We start from the raw sequence: 27,384 nt of genomic DNA on the forward strand, positions 1-27,384 counted from the left end.
TGCAGCTTTTCCTTTCCCTTCTTCTCAAGCCTCTTAATTAACTCACAACCCACAAATTGATCTCGTGACCCTGTGGAGGGTGACAGATCACCAGGTCGGGAACCACTTGACTAAACTCGCTGTAACACAGTTAGAACTGGTTCCAAATCAACAAGCCACAGCTGTAAAATACTACTTGGGCATAAATGTATTGGTAGTGATAATGTAATGATAACATGTGGTTAATTTGTGTTTGTTAGTGACACAAGCAATCTCTCCGCTAAAAGACTATATTATACTTAACAGCCATTCTTTAATTTTTGAAAAGCTGAATTCACAATCAATAAAATGTCACTGCTTCCTGCAATAATTTTAGCAAATGTGTGCTAACAATGTGTCAATATGTTGCTGAATAGTAAATAAATATAACTTTGAAGCCACGATCTTGGAATGAAAGCATAACAACTTGTGCTTATGTGGCTTTTTATTCTAATGGGGTATTTTAACACTGTGGTATTTGTACTTTTACTCAAGAGAAGGATCTGAACATTGCTGCAGGGGAGTGGGGGGGGGGGGGGGGGGGGGGGGGGGGGGGGGGTACTGCAGATTAGATTTGCTGTGTGAGCATAATGCAACCAAACATACCTGAGTTTTTGATACCAAGAACAATCATGACTCACTTCTGTCTTGTTAACAATGACCCCAAAGGTCATGAAAGTCACAGTCGAGACCCTGCGATGGGTTCACTGTGATTGCGGCATGAATGTGGTCGAGCCCCCTCCCTGTCCCCCCGGTGGCAGCTCAATGGTAAACACCACACCCGAGGCAGGCAGGCAGGGAGGGTGGGGGGGAAGTCGCCGTAAACCCCAGTGTCACGGTCGCTCCGCCCTCACATCATCCGTCGGGTACACTTACCCAACGATGACAGTCAGCAGCCTGTGATGTGGTTCGCGGGCCTGTTTATTCTTTGGAAACCCACTAAAAGTAGCGTTGGATGGTAAGCTCACCAAAAGGAACCCAGTGCTATTATAGGAGCACTTTGGGTTGAGTTTTGATCTGGTGGGATTGTAAATAGGGCCCTGCCTTGCTGCGGAGCACCACGGTCAGGCTCATATTGTTTAGTGTGACCTGAAGGAAGCTGCTTGATACTCGGGCTGATTTGTAACCTGGAACCAAACGTCAAGTCAGAAGTTGAAATGACTTGTGGAGTTCAGGCTCATGAGGACGTCAGTGTATGTTTTTCATAACGTTGACGATGATGGACAAAGGGCTACAGAATGTGCCCCGTTCCACTTTTCTTCATTTCACTGTAGGAAAGATTGTGTTTTTTTTCCAGGGTCTTTATTTACCCCTGAAAGTCAGTATAACTTTTAAATCTAAATGAGTCCCATAAATACGTCAACTCCCCCATTTTATTTCAGTTGTGGTTTTTAGTGTGAGCTATAATCATTTCTCATCTTTCTTTGTCTCTGACTCTGACTGTCTATTTGTGTGTAACGACACACACTCACACACACTCACAGATCCACGTACACACAAATGCACAGTGTTTCTCTTTTTCTGGCGAGTGCTTCTGATGCAAGGACGGCAATCTGTAATCTGTAGTAATTGCATGTTGCAGAAAAACATTTTTCCGCTGTGGTAATCGCTGCAATATGTGCAGTTGCATTGCCAAAGTGACAGCACCCCCACCCCCTACAGACACACACACACACACACACAGACTGCCTCCTGACTCACTCTGACTTTTCCAGATTTTGAAGACTGCTCCTCAGGGACAAAGAGAAACTTGTGAATTGTGACAAACCTTACGACCTCTAAGCAGCGCACACTTTCACTCACACACCTGTGCTGCTGTCACGCTCCATTCACATTGTGCAAAAAAAAAGTACAGTTCCTGCCAGTGACAGTTTAACTGCCACGCAGCCCCGAAGCCAGAGCCCTGCCAAAGCGCAGCTGCCACACACAGATCAGGAGACGAATCTCTCACAGGAGCCACATCAGTTCACTCTCCGTGCTTCTTTTGAACAGATATCACATATTGCAAACAGGTGATGAAATTACCCTGAGCGTGTCTAATTCTCTAATAATGTTTGAAAAATTCTCTCAGAGAAATGAGATCTGTGGAGTTCATATGCACAATAGATGTCGGGAGTGTAGTGACAGTCTATGGCTGAACCATTGATGCATATTTATTAAACCAACGTCTATTATTTCATCACTCTGACACCAGTGTTGACTCTACACTGCTGGACTGTGGCGCAGGTTTGTGAGGTCATCACCACGGTGCGACCGAGGGCAACCTATAAAGACAACATGTTTTACCAGCTCTCTCTCACTCTCACTCATCCACTCTCTCTGTCACTGCAGCTCAGCAGCGCCGCACATTTATGATATCATTACCCACTGCGTCATCACCCCTGTGCTCAACAGAGCCCCAAAAACATGTCAGCCTCAGTTGGGGCGTTCTTACGTTACACTCGTCTACGTGTAACCACACGCACCTAGAATAAGGACAAGTAATGCTCCGAGACATTTATAGATACACAGCACAGACACCAAGATTGCAACCAGACTGTGTGTGCAAACCTTTTCCTCTCTGGGCTGCTACTCTGACTGCTGAAGCCATCCAACCTCCCAGCAGTTGAACTTCCCTGTGTCTCTAATGGAGTCTCTCTGTCAGATCAAACAGCTCCCACTGACGAGGAGAGGAGACAGATCGCAGCGCTGGAAGCCGTTCAGTCTGACAGCCCGAACACATTTGACTGGCAACGCAGTCTGTGTCTACTCTTCCATCGCTAGAGATCCCACACAAATATAGTAGCGCCACCAGAGAGGGGAAGAGTGGGTGAGGAGCGGGGAGGGGGGGTGAGGGAGCCTGTCGGCTTTAGAAAATAAGTTGTGAGGCGTCCCTCTCACACAAAAGCAAAGCCCCACAGTCAGTCTTTTCTCAAAATGAAATCGCATGTGAGCCGAATATTAGGAAGTGCGCATGGCTTCCAGCAACCACCAAGCCATTATAGCAGAGCCTGTAAACCACATTTTCACCAGCAGACAATGCTCCTTTGTGCTTGTTGTGTGGCTGTCCCCTCTCACTGGGACCCCAAAGAGAAGCCCCCGCGCGTTTCAAAACCGTGGCGAGCGCAGTGGCGATGCGAGGATGAGTGATCCAGAGGAAGTGTCAGTTTTTAGATCTCTGGTTAATTAGTGGCAGTCGTGTCAGGAGGGGCGAGCAGGACAGTCTGCCCTCATTTAGCCCCATGGCGTGCGGCAGCTTTGATGTGGTCGCATATGGAATGCTGTTGTTCATTCCTCCCTGCAACAAAAGCCACATGTTTTTATTTTTTGAGACGAGGTTCCTGTTACTGCGAAAGAACACGGTGAGGTATGTATGAAATGAATGACACGAACGTACTCAACAAAACACAAGTCAGTGAGGACGCTGCCAAGAGGGCACCGGGCCAGATGTATTGTTCTCAGCTGCATTATGTATTCATATTCAAATTTCTAGTTGTTTGTGCCTGCATGATGCTACGCCACATTCAAGCATGGCTTTATATGAGCACACACGTACGCACACACCCACACACACGTACACTTTTTCCGACTTTTAAACTATTGTCATCATTTCTTGTCCCTTTCAACTTCTTTCATCACTATTAAGGGACTCTTTCAACAGGGGTCATTCCAGGTTCTGTCACACTCGTTCAAGTGCAAATGGACTTCAAAGAGCCCCCAAATAATATAATTTGCATTTCTTTCCCTCTTCAGAGGGGTTCGGCCTCCCGAGCACCATCTGAGTCACCGCTAAATCCGACCAGATTCGAGCAGGAACCCGGTGCTGGTTTCCTGACAAGCGTCCGTGCCACTTTCCTCCACAGACGTGAAACAACTCTTGGAAAGTCCGCCGCTGGCCCTCGGGCCTTTTCATTGAAAGGAATCATGGGTGTGGCGACTCTCGGCCTGTGAGCCAAGGAGCTCTGGAGACCACTTAGACACATAACATTGTCATCTCTTATACATCAAAATGTTTTGCTCAATAAGTACAATCATTCCAATTGATTTCAAATTAAATCAAAAGAGAATTAATCATCTCCAAATGTCACCGAGCGTCTCTGCAGCAGCACAGAGTCACTGTGTTTCTGTGATGTCTTTGGGCTCAGGTCCCAGCTCTGGATTAACCAAACCTAATTGGAGGCTAAAACATTCAATGGAGTCCCTCCATTCAAATCAATGCTTGAGTCAAGGACTTGGCTTAATTGGAGTACGGGAAACCACCCGCTTGTCCGAAAGTGCCTGAATGTTTCCTCTCATCATCTCCATCGCTAATCAGTAGTGGCGTTGCCCATGTATACAGTTAGCACCCGGGGCCACGTGGAGCTCGCATAGCGAGGCAGGACTTTTCCCTCCTCGACTCAAGCCCGAGGCGTTCGGGCTGTGCTGTAACTGCACACTAATCCCCCAGATTGCTGTGTTTAGGCCCGGCACGTCGCTGTTCCACGTCAAGGCGGCTGCGGCTAACAACGAGCTAATGACACAACGATGACAAGTGTGTGTTTGTAAACCCAATCAGAAGCCTGGAGTCTGGCTGCCTGGTGATTAGGTTAATCAAACTCTGCTCGGACTGAATGACTGGCTTGCTGTCTGCTTCTTATGTCATCATGCTGATTAAAGGGGTAAAGTCGTGCTCAGGCACTTTTGACACAAATGTTTCTCTGCCAGGTTGGCAGTGTTGGCACAGCTAGCTGTCCTGGTAAAACGTGACTGGAGGGGACTCCCAGGTTAATTAAGGACTAACTAGATTTCTTTAACTTAACAGAATGCTTAAGGATGCTCTTTAGTTCTTGTTACCCTCCTGCCTACAAATATATGTATTATGAGTAACAGGTCACATTTAGCTTCTTAGTGCGATAACTCTCCCTTGTCATGCAAAGAGCCTTTCTTGGTCAGACAGTGAATTCAACAATGTAGTATCTCACTGGACAGAACCTCAGCTCAGTCAATATGAGGGTAACCACAGTACACAGAAGTCGGTTCAATATTTTTTTAAGCACCAGATACAAATTTTGTACTTTATACAAATCTAGAAAAGCAGGCATTGATATTTTCTCAGTGAAGTTCGCTGCTGTTTAGTCACCGTGTGGATCATTCTGCTGGGCTAAGGCATCCGGAGACCATATGTTAGTCCTGACCAGCTATTACGGTGAGGTCAGACAGCATTTAGAGGGGAGAAGCGTCACGGTCATCATGTTGACATGCACTGCTCCTCTCTGACTCAGCACGGGGAGAAACTCACGCGGCGGATTTGTGTGTGTGTGTGTGTGTGTGTGTGTGTGTGTGTGTGTGTGTGTGTGCGTGTGCGTGTGAGTGTGAGTGTGAGTGTGAGTGTGAGTGTGCGTGTGAGTGTGAGTGTGTGTGTGTGTGTGTGTGTGTGTGTGTGTGTGTGTGTGTATATACCATAAAGCTGTGCCGTACGTTTGTGCTCGTGACGGCAGCATCTGCAACCCTGAGAACGGTACTCGAGGCAGACAGAGTGACCTCACAGCAGACAGACTGTGGAGGAGAGGTGGAAGGGACACTTCTGCTGCACAGCTGAGGGGGAATCCCTGGCATTATGTTTCCTACTGAGCCAATACAGAAGTGAGCAGCTGTAGAGAGAACTCATTAAAGTTTACATCAGGGCAAAGCCTGTTGCACTACAGGGATGATAGATCAATTTAATTTAATAGAAATATATATTTTATTACCTCCTACCAAGGAGGTTATGTTTTCACCCCAGTACATTAGTTTGTTGGTTGAATAAAAACAAAAAAAATCACCCCCCTTCTTTGATTCACATAATTTAACCTGTTCATAGATATTAGCACTCTTCACATGTCAGATTTTTTCCTTTAGTTCTCTGCATTATCTCTTGAGAAATTCACAAACATTGAAACAGGCTCTATCTCGTAACGTTAAACTGAATACGTGCACTAGTTTTTGTTTAATGCTGCTTAATAACAAACATTGAAACACAACATTGGCTTGCCTGTTGTTGTTTCATATTTAACCAACTTACACTGAGTGATATCAATCTTCTCTAACTCTTTGCAAGAGAGCATATTTCTCAGAAAATGATAAAACTCTTCATTCACTTTTCTTTTAGTCAAAACATAAGTGATGATGACGCTGAGCTCTCACTGCAGTGCTGAGCAGAAAAGCACAATTAGGTGGCCCATTACAGCCAGTTATTGGTGCCCCCCATGAATAGTCTAAAGAGAAAACTAAAATCCCATTTTTGAAATGCTGCCTCCACAAAAAATCAATTCCCTGTGGTTAAAGTTGTGTTTGAGGGGAGGAAAGAAGCAACCCGAAAACATGTTTTATTGCAGCAACAACAATTAACTGTATGTAAACAAGTTGAGGAGGGAAACAAATCTGGGAAAATAGAGGAAAATAGAGAATAAGAAAACATTTCATAGCCTAAAGCCTCTCTCATCCTATCATTATCTGCATTTTTCCTCCACCGTAATTAAGTTTTTTTCTTTATTGCTTATGGGAAAAGGGGCAGACTATAAGGATGCTTTGAGCATGATTAAAGTTGCTCATAATGAAGTGAAGATTCAGTCTGGAGGATGGATTTTTTTTTTCTGTCTGTGAAAAACATTCCTTTTAGGGCTTTGATGGTGACAGAATGAGTTCCTCTGGGCCTTAGATCTTTGCTAAACTTTCACACATGATAATATAAAACCCACCATTCCTCCTGCGTTCCATCTCATGTGTTTAAAAAAAGAGAAAAAGATGAAGAAGAAGAGTTTTTGCCTGCTGATATGTTTCTGGACATGTGGGATCTCCATAAGTTTGAGTCAGTTTTATGTGCTGCACGGCCAGACCCATGCCCGCCCATTAAAGTAATTTGTGGCTTAGAAATGCAACTGTAATGTTAAAAACAAAAGTGCAAGGCAGAGCGATGGACGTTGTGCTTAGTCACAGGCGTTCTTTCTTTTTTTTTTTGCTTTTTACCTCCACTCTCTCTCGCTGCAACAGAAAGGATGTTGTTCAGTTTAACGATACAGGGAGGGGTCTCAACAACAAGTCGTCTTCATCTGAGTCAATGTCAGGTCACACTCACTGAAAACAACTGAGATGAAGTAAAACTTTTATTTCTACAAATCCCATTTACAGCTTAAACTGCAAGCAAACTCCAAATACGAGTGTAATTGCTGCATAAATGTAACGTAATAATACATAGATTAGCTCCCAATAATACTTGTGTGTGTTTTTTTTCTAGCATCCCAGCCTCACCATGTAATAAGCTGTGGGGCCGGACTGTGGTTTAGGGCGTAGGCTTAAAACAAAATTAAGAAACTGAAAATTGCGAGGAAGGCTTTTCCTTCATTTAGTGGTCCGTCATGCAGGATGCATGAGATCATGAAGAGGCTAATAACAGTGATGTGGATTTAATCATTTTAACGTAAGGCCTTATATGAAATATTATCAGCTCGTATGTGAAGCAAATTAACGGTCGAGAAATGAGTCATAGAGCCTCATCCGGTATGAGTATTACTTTATTTTAAAGTAAAAAAAGAATTTTATATTGTGATCATTTCCACCTCATTATCCAATTACATTTTCACCGTCTGCCTATTTTACTGCCAACGTCTTGTTTTTGATTTCTTCTTCATGTCAGATGGTGCCGGTTAGAGAAGCTGGTCTAGACATTATGAATTCCTTTCACATCATATCTGGACATTTGTGTTTCTCATCCCAATAATTTTTGACCACCAGCAGTTTATAATCATGAAGGACTATAGTATTGTAGTAATGTTCACGTGAGGATGACCTCAGCGAATGTGTTCAGCACGCATCCACTGAGCTCACTGCTCTCACAGCTGTCGTGCACAATCACATCATGGAGTCTAACATGCAGTCTAACTCAGGATGAACTGTACCAGACGGGTATATTCTCTCCTGCCCGCTTGGCTTGACCCCCCCCCCCCCCCAGCCTCCGATCCCACTTCACATGCTCCAGACTGGATGCTGCTGCTTCAGAGCCGACGCATCTCCAGTTTACTTTCACACAAACCCCTCCAGGAATGTTTGTTGATACAAGTTGCTCAGCCTTTCAGAACACGTTTTCCTCTTCGTCAGAGAAACCTTTACGGCATAAATCCATATTATCAGATCGGCTGAAAAGAATATGGCCACTGTGGTTGCTTGCCGACCACCAGAAAATTGTATTTACTACTACACTTAGCGCGGCTTTAACCTTGACCAACGCAGTGCAGAGCACGGCGGTTTGAACCCCGAAAAGTGTGCATGGGCGAATGCAGGTTTAGGATTAGTCAACCACATAATCAGCACGCCCCTTTGCATGCTTTACCTGGAAGCTATTTCACTGGCAACCCCTGAAAGTGTGCCCCATAAAGTCGTGTTGACAGACGGTGAAAACGGCGAGACGGACCAAAAAGTAAATAAGTACCTCCCAAAAACGTTTACATCCCTAATCAAGTCCAGAGCGCTCCCTCTATCCAATATGCCTTCAGAGTTTTATAAATAGATATTATACTCGGCTAAATTGGAGACAGGATTTCACCGCTCTGTGGCTGTCATGCGTTTTCTATTATTTGCTTTCACTTTAGAATATTGAAACTCTTGATATCTGGTTACAGATTTTCAGCCCGCTCAGCCACTTCTTCATGTTTTGGCGTCACTGTGGGGCCTCACACTCAGCAGGATTTTGAATGAGCTCCAATCAAGCATGTTAATTTAAGAGAGGAGGAAAAAAATCTTTGCCATATGACTTTGTTATTAATAAATTCACCAGAGGCCAGCCATGTGTTCTATTAAATTTATAGTCTTTTTCTTTTTTCAGCTACCGTATAGTGCCTGTTTTATTTGTCAGTGGTATCGTGCTTGAGGTTCATCTTGAGTTTTATCCCCTGTGAATGATTCATTTTAGCACTGCATTCATTTAAAGTGTCTTTTTTTCCCTTCACAGCATGCATGTGTCTCTCTGGGCTTTTCCCCCCTCCCCAACACTTGTAGAACAAACCAGACCACCTCCCAGAATCCTCCAAAATAACCTCGCTACAACTGTGGTGCAGAGGCATGGCGCTAACTCACACACAAGCCCTCACTTCCATTCATGCAGCGCAATAAGCCAAACATATAAAACCATTCCCACCCTAATAAAGTGGGGCCTTTCTCTCTGCCACAAAGGGAGCTGGCTCCAAAGAGTGTAGCACTCTGAAAAAAATACTGACCCCCGTGTAAAACAGCAACACGTTGGAGGGAGAGTCGAGGATATGACCCACCAAACAGCCCCAATAAACCAGGTACCCCACCTGACGCAAACACTGCCAATATTTCAGGAACGGAAAACTCACTGAACTTTAAACTGTTCAGTTTTTAACCTGCTACCCTTTCAGTTTTTTTATAAGCACTTCAGAAATGGTGCTCTCTGAATAAATAGTGGCGCCTCTGTGTGAAGGTTAACAGGTGTAGCCTCATTGTGGTTATTATCAGCGAAGTGCAGCAGCACATCTAGTCTGCATCAGATAAACGACTCGTCGATGGAAAGCTCTCCATCTCCATCTCTCTGCTTTTTCTCGTCCTGAGGTAGTCGCCATGACGAAGACCATCGCACTGTCTGTCTACTCTCTTTGTGACTTGGTGTGCATGTGTCATATGTTTTACGTGTGTGTGTGTGTGTGTGTGTGTGTGTGTGTGTGTGTGTGTGTGTGTGTGTGTGTGTGTGTGTGTGTGTGTGTGTGTGTGTGTGTGTGTGTGTGTGCATGCATGTGTGTGTGTTTCTGAGGTTTCTGAGGTGAGGCGTCCTCTCGCTTCTCACGCGAAGTGCATCTGATGTTGCACATCACATGCTTACATGTGTTCTCAGTCTGCACTGTGAGATAGGCAGACATGTATACGAGTTATAAAGTAACACCTACACACTACATAAACTATATAAACTAAAAGTTTGTGTTGCGATGAAATACATAGTGCTGTTTTTTTCCCCATTTTATCCTGCATCTCAAATGCTGGGATAAGAAAAGATATTAAAGATTTAAAACTTTTTATTTTATTTTTTTCCAATTTAGAAAATGTTATGAGTGTACTTCCTTTGTGTCACGTCTCAGACAACTGAGGTTGCAGCAGTATTTCCTGACCTATGAGGAGATGATAACATTATTTCCATAAGCTGCATGTCACACAGTATTTAAGTCAGTGATCGGGAAGCCAGACATTTAACAGTCTCCTTGATTTTCTCTAGCCGTTCCTCTTAATTTCAGTTTGATTTGAGTTTTTTTCTAAAGAGACCCTCGGCCAAAAAGCTTTTCCTGTGTAACGCAAGTTGTTAAACGAACCGCCGTGGTATTTTGCTTACATGAGGTAGTCCCAATTTAAAATGCTTTCAGATTGAACTGGAGGATTTAATGACTTGTTGGCCTTTGTTCTCTCAAAGTTGACTTTCAGTCTCCTGACAGAATGAATTGTAAAAGGATATTACATTTTCACTAATGATTTCCAATGGATGATTACAGCTTTAAATGCTTGTCTCCTTTTTTTCTGCCCCCCTTTTGACCTACTGTCTCACATAGTGCCTCACTGCTGGGCTCAAAGTCAAGATCAGGCACCCCAGAAATCACATAACGTTAGAGGTTAGAGTGTCTCAAAAGCATAATGGATGGCATGCATGAAACCTGAGGTCGGTGACACTCTGATCTGTAAACAGCGAGGAGATAAAGGGATGCAGATCCAGCGGTTGTGGAGAAGAAGAAAGAAGGGCGGGGGGGCGGGGGGGCTCAGCCTTGTCAGAAGGAAACTATAAATGCCTGGGTGTCTGTAGAAGCTGTGAGAACACTGGAACATCATCCCCTGTCACTGCGGTTCCACAGGGGATATCAGAGGACTATTCCCATGTGAGACGCAGATGTACTGAGCATGTTTGTGTTTGACTGTGTGTGTGCGCGCGTGTTTGACTGTGTGTGTGTGTGTGTGTGTGTGTGTGTGTGTGTGTGTGTGTGTGTGTGTGTGTGTGTGTGTGTGTGTGTGTGTGTGTGTGTGTGTGTGTGTGAGAAAGAGGCTCCAGAGATTTTAAGATATCCTCTGCAAACAATTAGGAGCTGGTAGTGCTTCTCCTGTGGCTGTCTCTAATTAACACGGCAACAAGGCCTTAATTGGGAAGGAGATTTAGTTTTCCTTTTTTTCTTTTTCTGCCTTATGGTGGCTGTCTCAGCGGTTAGTTGTGTGAGGAACAGTGGGAACAGCTGATTTCCCCCGGCTGTCCGATATAACAAATCCTGTGTCAACACTGACTACTTCATCTCTGTGTTTTCTTCCTCATCACTGCACAGGAATAAACATAAACATTCAATTTCAAATCAGGTGAAACTTTGCCACCTTCCTCGACTTCTCGTACTCTCAAGAGCTATTTGCGAGTAAAAGCCATCTGATTGGAATCACCATGGCAACAAATGGCTTCCTCATTGAGGCTAACGTTTAGCGTCTCCAAGTATAGTGCACTCACCTCACCACACAGACCAAAAGTACCTCCTGGAAGTAAAGCAGAGTGAGAGACGGACTAATATGTTTTCTTTTTCTTTTTTTTTTTTTTGCTTTGCTCTTTTATTGTATTGCCGTCTTCCAGTAAAGGGCCCGATCACGTGGAGCCCTGAGCTCGTATTCTCACAGAGAGAGCGCAGAGTTTCACTTGATAATGAATGTCTGTGGTGAGAATCCCATTATGGCGCCGCTCCATCAAGCCTACAGAAAACAACAGGAGTCGAGAGGCAGAGGCCTTTAAGGGCCATATCAGTCAACTGGATGAGGGCTGCTGTGCAAATCAGATCCTCCTTTGTAAACCTCCTTCAGAGTGTGTGTGTGTGTGTGTGTGTGTGTGTGTGTGTGTGTGTGTGTGTGTGTGTGTGTGTGTGTGTGTGTGTGTGTGTGTGTGTGTGTGTTGACAGAGAGATAAATGCATTCACACACTTCAAGAAGCACCCGGTGCTCACATTTGAACACACTTTTTTTGTGTAAAGAAACACATTGTCACACTGAAATGTCAACTGGACAGAAAGAGGGATGCTGGTGGTGGGAGGGAGGTGGATAAGGGGAGAGAGAGAGGGGGGAGGATCCGCACTCACCTCTGAGCAGATTGCTGCTGTAGTTGGAGAAGGAATCAAAGATGCTGTTGGATGCCATGACAGGGTCGCCAGGACAGGAGTGGAGCCTTCGCTTCAGTCGATCCCCGCCGACCTTGCAGGGGGAAAGAAAGGAGGATTGAGAAGCAAAAAAAAAAAGAGTACGAGGGAGTGGGAGCAAAAGGAAGAGAGCACGAGAAGACAAAACTCCTGGAGCTCGGAGCCCGTTTGCAACCAAGAATCTAGGGTTTGTGACCACCGCAGGAATCCCAAGCCACAAGCCTGCAGAGAGAGCAGCAGCAGGAGATGTTTGAGGGAGAAGTGGAGAGGAAAAGGGTCAGAGGGAGAAAGAGAAGAAAAAGGCAGAAATGAATAATTTCACAAATGAGGCAACAGGAGAGTTTGTGTCTCCAGGTGTGGAGGTGGACTCACCAGGGCTGGAGATGCGAGGGGGCCCAACCAACAAAGCCTGGGTGGTGGGAGTGGGCCGGCGCGGAGGGCTGGGTTTGTGGTCCTCTGTCACGCTGCGGGGCTGAGGGTCTGAGGTTAGCCAGCTAGCCTGATATCGTGGTCTGTCTCTCTCTTTCCTCTCCTACGATGGTGGCGGCCTGACTGGAACGCCAGCGCTAGTAAAAAAGGCTAAAAGCCACAGTCTTTCTGCATCCTCCTCGCCATCCTCCACACAGAGACACACACACACTCCCCTCCGTGAGTGGTGGAGCCCACGTCACATGTCACGTGAGGTCACCGGGCCTCTCTCCCTCCCTCCCACCCTCTCACCCTCCCTTCCTCTCTTCTCCTATCGTCTTTGCTTCTTCTCTGGTTTCTGTAATTTTTTTTTTTTTTTTACTTTCCGTGCTTCTCCTTCTCTCTGACTCGCCGTCTTCACTCTCACTTTTCATTAGTCGTCCAAGTTTTGGAAACATTCTATTTTCTTTTGAGTTCAAACCAGGCAGCGGCCCTTCGCCACTGTGGCTCCCTGCTCCCTGTTTAGTGAGAGAGAGAAAGCGTTAAAACCGCTGCAAAAGAAGTGGAGAGGCTGTAATGTATCAAGCCCCTGCACAAACACACGAGGAGAGAAAAAGGGCGAACAAGATGATGAGAAAGAGAAAGAGTGATAGCTGTGGCTTTGTGCCTCTGATGGGAGACAGGAAAGTGTCTGTAACTGACGAGCAACACTGAGCGTGTTGTTCTTGCCTGTGTATGTTCTGTGCTCGTTCTATGTTTGTCTGACTCACAGCACATCTGTGTTTGTAAGAACCGGTGGTTTTGGGCCTGCAAACCCCCACCCTCACTTACCACTTGATAGTATCATAATCTTAGTCTCATTAGAAGCAGTGCTGCCAGTTGCTCGGCTCCTCTCGAGTCCTCCACTGGTTCTTATCTTTCCTCATCCATCCCTCACTCAACTTATCTGTTTTTGTTTTTGTTCTTTTTTTATGTTAGATTTTGCCACATGAGCATAAACACTAAGGCATATAATTTTAGTTCACCTCACTACTGAGTGTTTCTACTGAAAAGAGAGTGTTTGTGGGCTCATTGAGCGGTGTCGCCTCTTTCCTGCTCTGAAACTGCAGAAGCGTTTTAACCTGATTGTGGTTTTCACACTTTTTTCATTTTCTAGGTTGAATTAAAGCACGGAAAGGTTGTCAGTGATGTGGCCACCTGTGCTATTTGTACAGTATCAGCCTCAGAAGTGATTTGAGACCAATATCCAATACAATATTTATTTTCTTTCTGTTAAGTGTTTATTTTAAAGTTTCTGCAGCAGTTGTGTGAAAAACAGGAAATGATTCATGTTGCCTGGAGTTTGTGCAGAAATGAAGTGCAGAGCAGAGTGACAAAAGTGCAGTTAGAGAGAGAGACTGTGGTGCTGTCCACCTGACAATCTTGTAGGACTACATGTGTACATGTGTGTTTCTGCGTGTTTGTGTGTGTCTGTGATTGAATAAATCACTGGCATTTGCAAACCTGTGGTATCCACACTTCCTCTCTCCTTTCTCCTGTGTGTCGATGACACACTGACCATGTCTGGCCAAGGGACAACGGACCCAAACCACCGTCTGGTCACTCATGTGACCCCATCGCTTTCCCTGGAGACCAGTGTGTGTTTGTGTGTGTGTGTAGCTGCAGGAATGTTTCTGTCCTGTTTCGATTTCACGTGGAAGCCCATGTCGTCCTCTACTAATTGTTGGACAAAAACTGATGCATGGACCACATGATATGTTTGTATGTGTATACAATACCATGTTCTCTGTGTGTATGTGTATGTGTGTATGAGAGCGAGCAAGAGGGAGAGAGGGAGAGAGAGAGGGAGAGAGCTTGCCGGTCTTCCTGGTAGCCCGCACTGCCCTGTAAATGAGCAGTTGCCGTTGAGTTAGGCGGCAGCGCGGGCTAAATAACACGGCGTGTCGGCAAGTGTGGCCGAAAGCTGAGGCCACAGCCGCGGCCCCAGGGCTTTTATCAGTCCGTCCACGCGGCCACTACAGGCCTCTGACTTAACCTCACACACAGCAAAGCTTCCTCTTCTAACACCTCTGCTGCCTCCCGACATGGCCTGGGCCCCGGCCTGCCAGCCCAGGGACAGATTACAGTTGTGTGTGTCGCTGCTGAACAAGAGGTACTGCTGTCGTACAGGCCCACAGGGAAACACCACTCTCTGCAAGGCCAAAGCCAGGGTAGCTGAACCATGGAGCTGAATTATTATTCAGCTTAAGAAAAAAAATAGGAAGCTGTTAACATTTGAAGCTTTGTTTTTTCTTGCTTTTCTTCAGGTCTGGTGCATTTGAGGTGGAAAGTCTCTGCAGTGTCTGGTCTCATCTGTGTTTGTTTAGAAAAAGGGGGATGCTCAAGAGTGCAGAGCACTGGCTTCATAGCACAGGGCTTTGTGGTTGTTTCAGTTTATAATCATTTTACGTGCGTGTATTTGTGCAAGTGAGACATGTTGCTGGTAATAATTCATGTTGTCTTGTTTTTGTTTTATTTCGTTTAAGTGAGAAATGTATTTTTTCCTCTGGTTGTTTTCACAAGGAGGGACTGTTTCACATTATTGTCAATTTCCCTATTTTTGTATTGCATCTGGATTTTCAATGAGCAATGGAGGAAAAGCAAAACAAATATAGAAGTCGTCCCACGGCATTGTGCAAGAGCGGGAATTGGCTCTATTGTAGTGCAGTCCAAACTTGACATTTGAAGAAAGCTCCGAAGTCGAGGCCTTTTCTTTAGTCCTCAGGCCGCTCTGTGTTTTTTCTTCTTTGTCTAGGTAAACATCTGCTTCATGTTTTGAAATCTATCTCATGGCTTTGCACTGCCCATGACCATGAGGGGAAAAATAGTCTGAGGATCATTGTGGCTGTCTTTCACTCAATTCTTTTTTTCCCCTGCCCAGGCCTTGTTTATCAAGCCCCTGTATTTAAGCTTAATATAACTCCTGTTTTGCTGAGAAAACTGTGGTGGTTTAATCACTGTCAGTGGTCCTACGCCTCTCGGGTGTGGCTCGCGAGGCAAAAAGGACCCAGTGCGGTCGTGCGTCCAGCTGCAAAGGGGCTTATTTTGTGGTCTAAAAATTGCAGGCTTCCCCATATGTTCCCCATAAACGTGGAATGCAGCGTGGGACTTGAGGAGGCTTTTATAATGAAGTGGCCGTCATTGCATCAAACACCATGGTCCTGCTTTCCTCTGGGATCGGCCATGGGAGCCCGTTTTAGGGCTGCATGCACAGGTCCAGTGTCCCGACTGCTCATTCACACCTCATACTGGGCATTTTCTTCTGATATCTCTTTAGGCATATTCATATCAGTTTTTACTTTGCACAGATTTGATATACAAACATATTAAAAGAGAGTCCTCACCCACTTTACACGGTTCTTTTATTTGTATCACCAACTAGAGCAGGAACCTTTTAACAAAGACGGTTCCTCTGAAAGTTCTCACGCTAATTCAAAGTATTTTTAGAGAGAGAAAAGTGGCACAAGAGAGCATAAAAACCAAAATATAAAAGATGTAAAAATTCTTAATTGTCACATTTTGAAGAAACTGCTGTTAAAGCGCAACAGCAGCCAAACAATGGAAACTAAGGAGAGCAGAGTTCTAAGAAAGTTGCAGTTGTATGAGAAATTAGTTCACTGTTACGATACCAGCTCAGCATTAATCTGTGCGTGTGTGTGTGTCTCTGCACGTGCGCGTCTTGTGTTGTTGTCATTGTAAACGAGGCACTCCCAGATGCAGTGGTTTTAGCGTGCAGTATCACGGTTGGAAGTGATCACCGGGCCCATTATTTATTTATTGGCTCCAGCAGACATGGAGACTCTGGTAACCACAGAGAAAGGAGGATAGTGAGGAGGGGGGGGGCGCCGTGTCGCCACACACCGAGCAGACCGTATCCCACAGTTCCTGGGGAGCGCTGCGTGTATACAGTAACCTGTGGCAGGACTTAGACAATGGAAAGTCTATGATGGGACATGGCAGCAGGAGAGGGCCAAAGCTGCAACTTCGATATTTATGGAGAAAGTCACTGTGAGGAACACTGATCACCAAGATGGTTGAAGACCATGATTTAAAGGGACAAAATCATTAGGAGGTGTTGTGCATGTTGTGGAAGACAGATAGTTGTGTTCCTTCAGTGCAGTTTTGTAGGTGTGGCACCTGCTGCAGCTCTGTCAATTTACAGTTTGAATGTTTACAGGTAGTAAACCCTCCATCCCACCTACCCTCTTCAGTCCAGCTCTTCCTGTTATTCAGAAACTGTGCCAACACAAAGACCCAGCATCCAGCTTCCTTCACAGCAGGTTGATTCAAAAACCCCCCTGGCCGCCACTGGCAGGGAGCGGTGTAGACTAATTCTATAATTTATTGCTGCCCTCCTGTTTACCTGGTGAAATACAACACAAAATAAATACTGTACATTCCGTCACAACAGCCACGTCACATCCTCAGTGGTAATGTTTACATGTTCAGATTAAAGAGGAATAAGGGAAGTTAAGTGTGAAGTTGTAACCTGTGCTTTCTGGATTAGGTTTTTCACAGTAGTGTGGCAGTTGAAAAGTAGATATAATAGATGGATACAATGTATTGGGGGGGGGGGCGCGCAGTTTTTTTAATTTATTTTATTTGGGGGGGCAAACAAACTAAAGACAGACTCAACAAAAAGAACACAACACACAATATGCCAATGCTATATATACGCTAATGCTATGCTCAGCCTGCTGCAAAAATGTAGCCTCACTGTGTAAGTAATTGTGGATACTTTCATGCTGTTTGCATTTTTCAGAGAGATGTTTTAGGTCTCGCACCCACGTCGTTGTCCACAGTACCTCCATGCCGACTGCAGAGACTTTAAAACAGCAAACAGGGTGTTTTTGTAAAGAAATCACCATATTAACCACAGTTTCACCTGAAACCAGTCACCTCATAGCGGAAGTAACTCAGTGACGTTGGACCTGAGATGGCCTCGAGGGTCGACCTATCACGTTAGATTACGGAAACGTAAATCAATACCTATTGGCTGTAAATAAAAGTGGGAGTGTCCAGGGCGCAGAGAGCTGCGTCCCCTAGGAAATCTGCAACAACCAATGAAAGAGCAGCCTGAGGTCCCATGGTTGACAAAAAAGGACCCACATTCACATCCATTTGGCCCGGCGCCCCACAGCAGGAAGTATATGTATTTAGACAGAAATTAACCAAATACAATCTGAAAACAACAGAAATGATTACGAGGATTCCAGGATTACCAACCCTAGCTTTAATGGGGATAACAGTGGTGCATAAGAAGTAAGTTTCCTAAAAAGCCTTTTAAAAGAGAAGAAGCTTTGCAAGGCTCTATATGCCACCATAGTGTGTCACCCACTAAAAACATACAAACTGATTATGATGATTACCAACAACATTACCTTCCAACAACAAGGTTATGTTTTCACCCCTGTCAAAAACAACTGAAAAGATTTTCATGAAACTTGGTGGTAGGATGTTGAATAATTAATTTGTATCCCTTTTTTTTCTTTTTACATTTCCACCAATTTCCCAGGGTACAATGCATGAATCTTGATGAAATAAGTCAGGCATATTTAGGGGACTGATATCCATGAGTGTGTGCATATTGGTGCAGATCCACATAATAATTTAGATCTAACAGATTTAAATGTGGTTTTATTCGAAAGCAATATATTATGTCTTTTGATTGTGGCATCTAAAATTAGACAGTGTGACGTAGCTGAAGGAAACACTGAAAGACAAACATCACGATCATAGATTTGAAATTTAATGCTTTATAGTTATACCAACAAAGCTGATTGAAATTCATCTTAGTGATATCACCCCAAAACAGACAAGAAAAAAATACACATACTCAAAATACAACACAAAGTATAAAACACACGCTTTTATACTTTGAAAATCCTCTCAAGAAGACGAACAGTACAACAAACTCAACACTCCACTGAGCGCCTTCATCATGTTTTGGTTCACAATGCTTATCACGTTGTGCCTGTGTGTTTTGCGAACCGCCCGTCTTCACCAGAGTGGTAAATTTACACTCGGCTTTGAGGTACGCACAGGCACCACATCACGGCAACAGAGCAGCTGGAGGCTGAAGTGCTGCAGCCTCACATAAAAGCACCCGTAAACCCGAGACCTCAGTTACCCCAAATGCCCCAACGCACAACACACACACACACAAAGCTCAGCCCCAGCCAGCCCAGAATAGAGCAGACCATGGTCTTGCCACAAACACCAACTGATCCCATTGACCTCAGTGCATCATCAGGATCTTCTGAGCTATCACAGGTGGAATGCTGCAATGTTGTAGAGTCTTTTTTATGGTTTATCTTTTTTCGTCATATTTGATCTTTAGAACACACACAGAAATGCGCATCTCCTACGTAGCCAGAGGTTTCGCTTCTCAGAGACGCAGCGAGTACGTCAGCGTCGCACTCATTCTTGCATGGAGCTATTGTAACAAACACAATGTCCCCCTGGGATCAATAAAGTATTCTGATTCTGATGCTTATTCTGATTATTACCTGTGCATGCACTTGTGCATGTGTTTATGCATGTGCATACGTATTTCCTGTGGTCCAGACATTGGTTTTTTGGATGTGACAGACGAGCTTGCAGATATGCTAATTTGTGTGAGGCAGGATGTTTCTCTATTGCAGATACAGAGTGGTTTATTTAGACGCTGTGTAAGTGTGAGCTTGTGTCACTGCACTGCTGCATGAAACAGACAGTGCAGTCTGACATCTTGTTAAAGAAAAGGTGCAGTGTATGGAAAGGCCTTCATTTACAGAAAGTGACACGCATTTATATAATCTCACCTAAATTAAATTATTATTAAAAGAAATGTAGTCAGTGTATCAAAACCAAAGTTTTCATTATGCAGGCAGGACTCCCACTTTCATTTTTAAGTTTTTATATATAATAAAATATAATTGTTATTACTGATGGTTGTATGTATAAGCAGCATTTTATTGTTGTAGCTGTATACGATGTAAACCCTAACAATATATAGGGTTTACATCGAGAGATAGCGTGAGTGTTAGCAGCATGATAACACATGACTGTGTGTGTGTGTGTGTGTGTGTGTGTGTGTGTGTGTGTGTGTGTGTGTGTGTGTGTGTGTGTGTGTGTGTGTGTGTGTGTGTGTGTGTGTGTGTGTGTGCTTGTAAGAGGGAGACAACTAAATCCACCTGATTTAAACAAACTAGGTTTATTATCTGCTTGCATTCAAAACAAAAAACTAATGATCTTCAATGTTTGTATTGTTTGAATTTTCTAGTTAATTTTTAAGATGACAACAGACGACAGTAAAATATTGAACTGAAAAGTTTGTAATTTTTTCACATGACGCAGCATGATAAAAAAAACGCCAAAGACTTGAACTTCATTTTTTACTTAATCTGCATCATAAATAGGAACAAATCATTTATTTTTCATCAAACTCAAGTGTGCACATCCATTAAGGCAAAATAACCACTGTTACCTTTCAAAGACTTAACTACGTGCATCATGTGAAGTAAACAAGTGAATTGATGCATCAAGACATTATCCACTTGATTAATAGCAGATAAAAAAAAAATCAAAAAGGGCATCACAACCGTTTGCCTCGCATCACTCTGTGTGTGTGTGTTTGTTTGTGTGTGTGTGTGTGTGTGTCTGTGTGTGTGTGTGTGTGTGTGTGTGTGTGTGTGTGTGTGTGTGTGTGTGTGTGTGTGTGTGTGTGTGTGTTTGTGTGTGTGTGTCTGTGTCTGACCTGCTTTCATATAACAGCTCTCACATTTCAGTACCTCGGTGGGTTTTACTGACCTAGAATGAGGGATGGGGACTCAGGAAATCCATGGTTGGGTTAGTGTGTGTGTGTCCATGTTACTGTAAATGCAGGCATATGTGCATAAGCCTTTTATAGTCTTTTGAAAACCAGTAACATAATAGCGCACACCATTTTTCTTCAGAATGTCGTTCTCACTTTCTCTTTCTCCCGTCCCTCGTGTTGCCTCTCTTTCATTTGTCTCCCTCTTTGACAAATAGGAGCGACGTCCATTAGGATGCTTTATGAGGTGATGGTGACACAGGGCACTCCTGATGGCCTTTTACACTGTCTCAACTCCACACACACAACTCTAAAGTCTCCCTCTCTCTCGCTGCCTCCCAGTTCATCCTCTGTGCTCTTTAATATCAGAGCTCATTGCTCTTTGTCATCCATTGCAACGCATGCCTGCACTGTCTCTCTCTCTCTCTCTCTGTGTGTGTGTGTGTGTGTGTGTGTGTGAGTGTGTGTCTGAATCACTCAGCTCTGGCGAACCCTCCTCGCTGGTCGAAAACCAGGCTCAGCAGGCGCTACACATGTCTGATCTATGATCCAGGGCTGGCTTTTATTCTGTGGGAGACGTACAGTGTTTCCTTTGTGGCTGGAGAGTGTACATGCATGTGTGTGTGTGTGTGTGTGTGTGTGTGTGTGTGTGTGTGTGTGTGTGTGTGTGTGTGTGTGTGTGTGTGTGTGTGTGTGTGTGTGTGTGTGTGCCACTCAGGCGGCCTCTCCCCTGGCGTCTAATGCATCCCAGGCCCCCCGGACCGGCTGGCAGTGACTGTTGGGGCTCGATGGAGCAGACCAGAGGAGCAGGTATAATCTGCATAAACCCTGCCTCACTCCTCAGCCCCTCACACCACTCTGCTCCAGTCTACAGACCTCTATGCTATATAGTGCCTGGGGTGTCAAAGAGCACCTTGAGACCACCTCCAATGAATCTCCTGCTCAAACCGAGGTTTGATATGGAAGAGACTTCATCATACATAAGAGGAAATGCAGACTGAATGGTGACAGGTCTGGGCCCAGTCCACTCTTTCTTAATAGATATTAAGAAAGGTTAGTTATATAAGAAAATAGTTATTCATTAAATATGGAAGTGCGGATGGGTGTGTTGTAACCTCTACAATTATCAAAACCGTCACACTGAAAAATATGGACTGTTATAAAACAGGATAAAGTCGTTTTCTTGAAGAACAAATAATCACTTTTTCACACAATATTAACTGTAGCTACCAGCTAGTTGCTATTATCTGGCAAGTATGACCAATAAATTAGCATTTTATAATTTCTAAGGTATATCGAGTGTAACAGTATTAGACCATGCCATTTGACCTCAACCCCCCCCCCCAATGTTTAACCCAAAGTTATGCCGTTGCCATCACTACACACCGGGTGTGTGGAAACATCACCTAATACCCCTTTAAGGTCACAAACTTTACCCATGAAATTGGCAAGAAATGTCACTGTACTTAAGAGATTCCGACATCTGACAAATGTTCAAAAATAGACAGGCTTAAATTATTCTTTATTATTCCAACGAATACTCTTAGTGCTAAAATCCTACATATCTAATTCTTTAGCTGCATATGAAAAAACATGTCAGTGTTCCTTCATTACAATGAAAATGCGGATGTAATTTATTTCAAAATAAATAAATAAATACTACAACTGTTTACACTCTTAATCCACAGCTGACAATTGTCCTAAACTAATTCACTTCACTCCTGTTTGAGTAAGTTGTGTAATGAACCACAGGGCCCAGATGTTCTTGTGAAGTACCGTATGGCCAGAATATATAGGAGCTTGATTGCAAGACGACTTCCCCTTTTTCCAACAGCTGTTTTTAAGACAAAGACTTTCTGAGGACATGAAACACACGTCCACTTGTTCTGTTGAAAGTATCCCGGAGATAATATTTATCTAAAATGAAGAATGTCTTCATCATTGAAGCTCTTTCTCTCACATATGTAAAACATGAAATGCGGTAAAACTACATAAAAACCTACATATATGTATGTTGTCACAGACTTGCACTCTCTCCTGTCAGGATGTGGAAGCAGTCAGAATTATTTCCTCTGACATATTCCAGACTGTAGTTTTGAGCTCTTCATCTGTGACGACCTTAATTCTTGGCTGTTTGACAGATTTACACCCTGGTTCCTTTCTGTAAAAAGACGTCGGCAGACACAATGATTTAGTTTTCAGTGGTAATTCCAACTTTCCTGTAGAATCACTCTCAGGGCTTAATATGCATGTACTACTCGCTATTGTAGCAAGAATAAATGTGCAAACAACCCATAATGCAACACTCTGTAAAAAGTCATGTACACCGGTTCTCTCCCTTCGACAAAAATATCTATCAATCTCTGATTCTTTAATACAGTCCAACTTTTTCAAACACAAATCTATAATAAAAAATTGTATCAATAAATGTTTGTGACCATGTTTTACCTAAGTGGTTATTGGTTTTCATGGGATTTATTGACAAAAATACTGCATATTGCCAGTAGTATGAAATACTGTCACTGTTAATATGTAGAACTTAGACACTTGGAAACAGATTATATATATATATATATATTGTTTTTGTTATTGTTATTATATGTTAATTATATATTAATACTGTAATTTGTATTCAGCAATTTACTGGACAACTAAACACCATATAGCACTGTGGCTTTGGATTACAAGTAACACTTAGCACTTTTGTATTTTGTTATTGCACACACACGCACAAGCGCGCACACACATCTATAGCTGCCCCATTATGTAGCCTAAAGGTGTATACATATCTCAGTGTATCCTAAGACATACATAGAGGAAGAGAGCAAGAGAAAGATAATATATATATATATGTATATGTATGTTTGTGTTATATGCAGTACATGTAACACATGGTAGTGCTTTAGTACAGTCTCTTCGTTTGGAAGACAACACTTCTGAAGTTGTTTCCCACGCTTGTTGCTGAAAATAGGTCTAGAGTTGGGTTCATCAGTAACACACATACACACACACACATACAAACACACGCACACAAAACAACACTACACAGAAACTATGTGACTCTGTCTCTAATCCATGCATTATTCCATCTATATACATCGTATGGCACAGTGTTGAAAGATGCAGGTGCTTTTTGCACCTTCTTCCTCAGAAGACACATTAAAAGCCTGTGTGCATCTTTTGCTGCTTATATGCAGATTTTCTTTTGGCGTGCATGCGTGTCTGTCTGTCTGTCTGGGAGCGGGTGTATAGCCAGGTGCTTGCTGACATACTGGGGCTTTGTGGTTGTGGTCGGTGGCTTGCTTGCTGTGCAGACAACCGAAAAGGAACTGTCTCCTTTCTTTGTATTTCTGTGTGTGTCTGTGTGCATGTGTGAGAATATAACCTTAATGTGAATTCTGTATCATTTAGTGATTCGTGACAAGGTTGGGGGTTTGGTTTCCGCTGCAGTGCTACTTGAGTGCATGTTATTTTTGGTGCAGTCTGCCAGTTTGTGTTTGCAATTTTGTTAATGTGAGTCTTTTTTTGTAGATTTTTCTGATACATGTTGAGCCGTGAATGTGTCCGATGCAACAGTACAGACACAAGACAACGTCATCTGTCTCACTCCTCAGTGAGTTTGTCAAATCAAACTGAAGCAGCAGGAGGTTTGGCAGCAGGTAATAGATCAGTAACATTGTAACATTTAGCGTGATCAAAGGCCCTTTCTTTTTGTAGTGAGAGACAATGGTTGGAGCTGGAGTAGATAGCGCTCTGCCCTCGCCGCAGCCTCGGCTCAGCACTCCTGGTGGCACCACGTCACATGATGCCCTGGGTCTAGTGTGATTGTGGCCTCAAGGGCTTAAAGGCAGCAGCCCAGGTCTGTGGGCACATGACACGAGTGTGATATGGTCAAACTTGGGCTAACCAAACTCACGCACTAAAGAGTAAAGAGCTGCTTTTATCATGTGGTGAAACTTACTTCACTAGAATATATTGATTTGACTAATCTGGAATGACTTTGAGTCACATATGTTTGATAAGTGGCTCCGCCTCGGATTTGGATTTCCCTCTTTCTTCGTCCTTTGGTAAATTTAGGGTTTCTACTCATGAGTGATGCACGACCACACCCAGGACAATATGTAATTACATCTCACCCGAATCTTTTGATTTAATACGAGGCGTGTTTTTATATGATTTTTGCATAAACAACTTTGATCCTTGTATGTTCATAAATAATTTATACAGCAGTGTAACACCTTTGTGTACAGAGAGAGACCTAGAACGAGGCTGATTTTGTCACATGAGTTCCCACATTCTCACGGTGTTGGTTAGCCAAACCTCTTTACCCAGAACTCTTGGCTAAGGTTCTTCTAAGTTGAGTCATCTCGACACAGCTGAAAGCTTCAGCTTCACCCACACACAAACCACTGCGTACTATCTGAGTCACAGAGATGAAGCCCTAAAACCTGCACACACACACACACACACACACACACACACACACACACACACACACACACACACACACACACACACACACACACACTCTCTCTCTCTCTCTCTCTGAAACACACACACAGATACACAGATTTAGCCATTGTAAAAGTCCTGATTTGACCTCATGCAGTTGTTCATAGGTTGATTGGAAAATGTCATCTTCCTGTTCAGTTAAAAACCATAACTACCCCTGCCTCAAAAAAAACCCACGCACATATACACTTTTCCACTGCAGCGTCAACCTGTTTGACATCACATGATATCTCAGTGAGGCGCTGCTGTCGTGATTCATATGCGCATGGACATGACATTCCCTGTTGCATCACTAGCAGCGTGTGTTCTTCACAGAATAGATAAACATTAAAGCTATCTGCAAAAAATCTGCAGGGTTTGATCTTTTTTAAGAAACAAGACATCCTTGGGTGTGCACAGCTATGAATCATTTCTTAGTTTTTGTGCTTCAGCCAGTAACGCAATGAGTATAGTTTAATAAATAAAGCCAATGAAGTCAAGAGATTGCCTTCTCATTATTACTAGTATGTAATTAAAAGTAATTGCCTCCGCCAAGGAGGCATGTGCCAAGGAGGCATGTTTTTGTTTATGTTTGTTTGTAAGCATAATTCAAAAATGTTGATGTAGATACAGACAAAGGGGGCAGATTCAGTTTTTTTCTTTTGTATCACTTTCTTCAACATTTTCCCCATTTCCCCAGGGAATCATTGATGGATCTTGATGGTAAAAAATCTGGCATATTTAGGGAACTGAAATCTAATAGTTTGTGCAATTTGGTGCAACTGGGTTGGGTACCATTTAGTTTTTTTTCCATAACTTCTGGTGCCTAAATGGTGCCAGAACAAAAAAAAGCACAAAACGGCAGTCGACAAAATGAATAGCTTTTTTATTGTTCTCTTTACACAGAATTGTTTTCTGGTTTCGGAAGCCTTTCACGTGAAATACAACTACACTTTCAACCTTATTTAGGCCTTTTGTTGTCGTTTCGACCTGAGTTGGAAGTAGCTTCTAGCTAACTGTAGGCTAATTTTTACTTGGTGCAACAGCCACGTAGAGGGTGTGTAAAAGTTAAGTGTTATGTTAACCAGACACATGCAGTAAATGGTTATGTTACCTGTAACAGATTAAATATTTCAATACAAAGCTCAGGCAACGAAATGAGGCACAAAATCTGTGTTGTGATTCAGTCTGACAGGTACCTGCTGTGTAGGCATCGCCATTCTAGTAACTTAGTAATTTAAAAAGAAAATATTATTATTATCTGCCACATTGATGATCTTCTTCCTGTCTGTAAGTAGCTGCTGAGCGGCTCAACCTAAAACACATGAGAACTTTGGACTTATCATGTAATGTCAAATGGAACTAGAATACCTGGACTGCATGTTTATTTCCCTCGATTTTCACTCAAGTCAATGTGCAGGATAAGATGCTATACGTGTCCATATCTTGATATTTCTAGATAAGGAGACATCATGGCTGGAAGGATTTCTTGAATTTAAATGTTTCTGTTTGACTTGAGACATTCATCATTTGAAACCTGAATCCTCTTCCCAAATATTGTGCTGAAGGATATTGTTTCTATTCAGAAGTGATTTTAAAGTTTGTTGAAAGGTTTTCGGTGTGTGCGAATGTGTTTTGGGTTTGTTTGTTATGTGCAGAGTGCTGACCTGCCGGCTGTAGCTGAGTGAAATTAGAGACAGGTTGGCATGGGGAAGACTTGCCTTGGCACAGCGCAGGCCGCAGACGGGTTCCGGTATGAGTTTACAGTATAGTTTGCTTCTCTGTGGCTTGAGACTGTGCTCTGAGAGAGACTAAACCATGTGACAGACATGCTATGCACTTTCCCACAGCCACTGAGAAGCTAAGGCCACTCTTATGGTTGCTTAACATTTACATTTGGCTACCTTGGCTGGTATTGTCGCAACTTTGTATTTTTTTCCTCCTTCACTTACGAAGAGCAAAAACCTTATCACGCATGTGCTGAAACCCTCTCATCTATTTGGCAACCACTTTTGACACTTAAAGGTCAAAGTGAGACAGTATTTGAGCTGGTTTTATCCTGCACAACCCTTTTCATATTCAACATATAAGCTCCCTCCTCTGAGAACCTGTGGCCCTTGAAATGATTAGAAAATAAATCTGAACCAATGTTTTTTTTTGTTTGGTTTCTTTCAGGCAGCACAAGAATAGTTAGTTGAGTCAGGACTTACATAAGCCAATGGTCAACAGCCTGGAGATGAGAAGCAGATATGAATCACCTCATCAGACACTTGTGGTTGTCACAACGTCTCACTCGTTTGTTGGATGGTTCCATTATGCTAATGATGAATTTATACCTGCTTCCAAAACCACATCAAGCTAAGCAACAAGCTCCCCTGCACCCACAGAAGGAGCAATTTGAGTGGTATCACAAAAGTATGTGATACTGTTTGATATGATATTTACATGTCAATTATTTATTACAAATTAATATATTTGCATTATGTT

General features: G+C 43.3%; 1 protein-coding gene across 4 annotated transcripts in view; it reads right to left on the reverse strand.

The window, feature by feature from the left end:
• runx3 (RUNX family transcription factor 3) overlaps positions 1 to 12,862 on the reverse strand; it is a 50,404-nt gene extending 37,542 nt beyond the window's left edge. The window contains exons 1-2 of one of the 4 annotated variants that reach the window (XM_034575739.1): positions 12,537 to 12,862; positions 12,108 to 12,219 (exon numbers count right to left, since the gene is read on the reverse strand). In XM_034575739.1, coding sequence (XP_034431630.1) covers positions 12,108 to 12,165 — 58 coding nt within the window. In that variant the 5' untranslated portion in view covers positions 12,166 to 12,219; positions 12,537 to 12,862. Of the gene's footprint in view, positions 1 to 12,107; positions 12,387 to 12,536 lie in introns of all 4 variants that reach the window. The other 3 variants (XM_034575738.1, XM_034575736.1, XM_034575737.1) reach the window with 3 other exon arrangements.
• Between the last annotated feature and the right edge of the window lie 14,522 nt (positions 12,863 to 27,384).

This window comes from Hippoglossus hippoglossus, chromosome 22, assembly GCF_009819705.1.
Source record: "Hippoglossus hippoglossus isolate fHipHip1 chromosome 22, fHipHip1.pri, whole genome shotgun sequence".
Taxonomy (NCBI): Eukaryota; Metazoa; Chordata; class Actinopteri; order Pleuronectiformes; family Pleuronectidae; genus Hippoglossus; species Hippoglossus hippoglossus.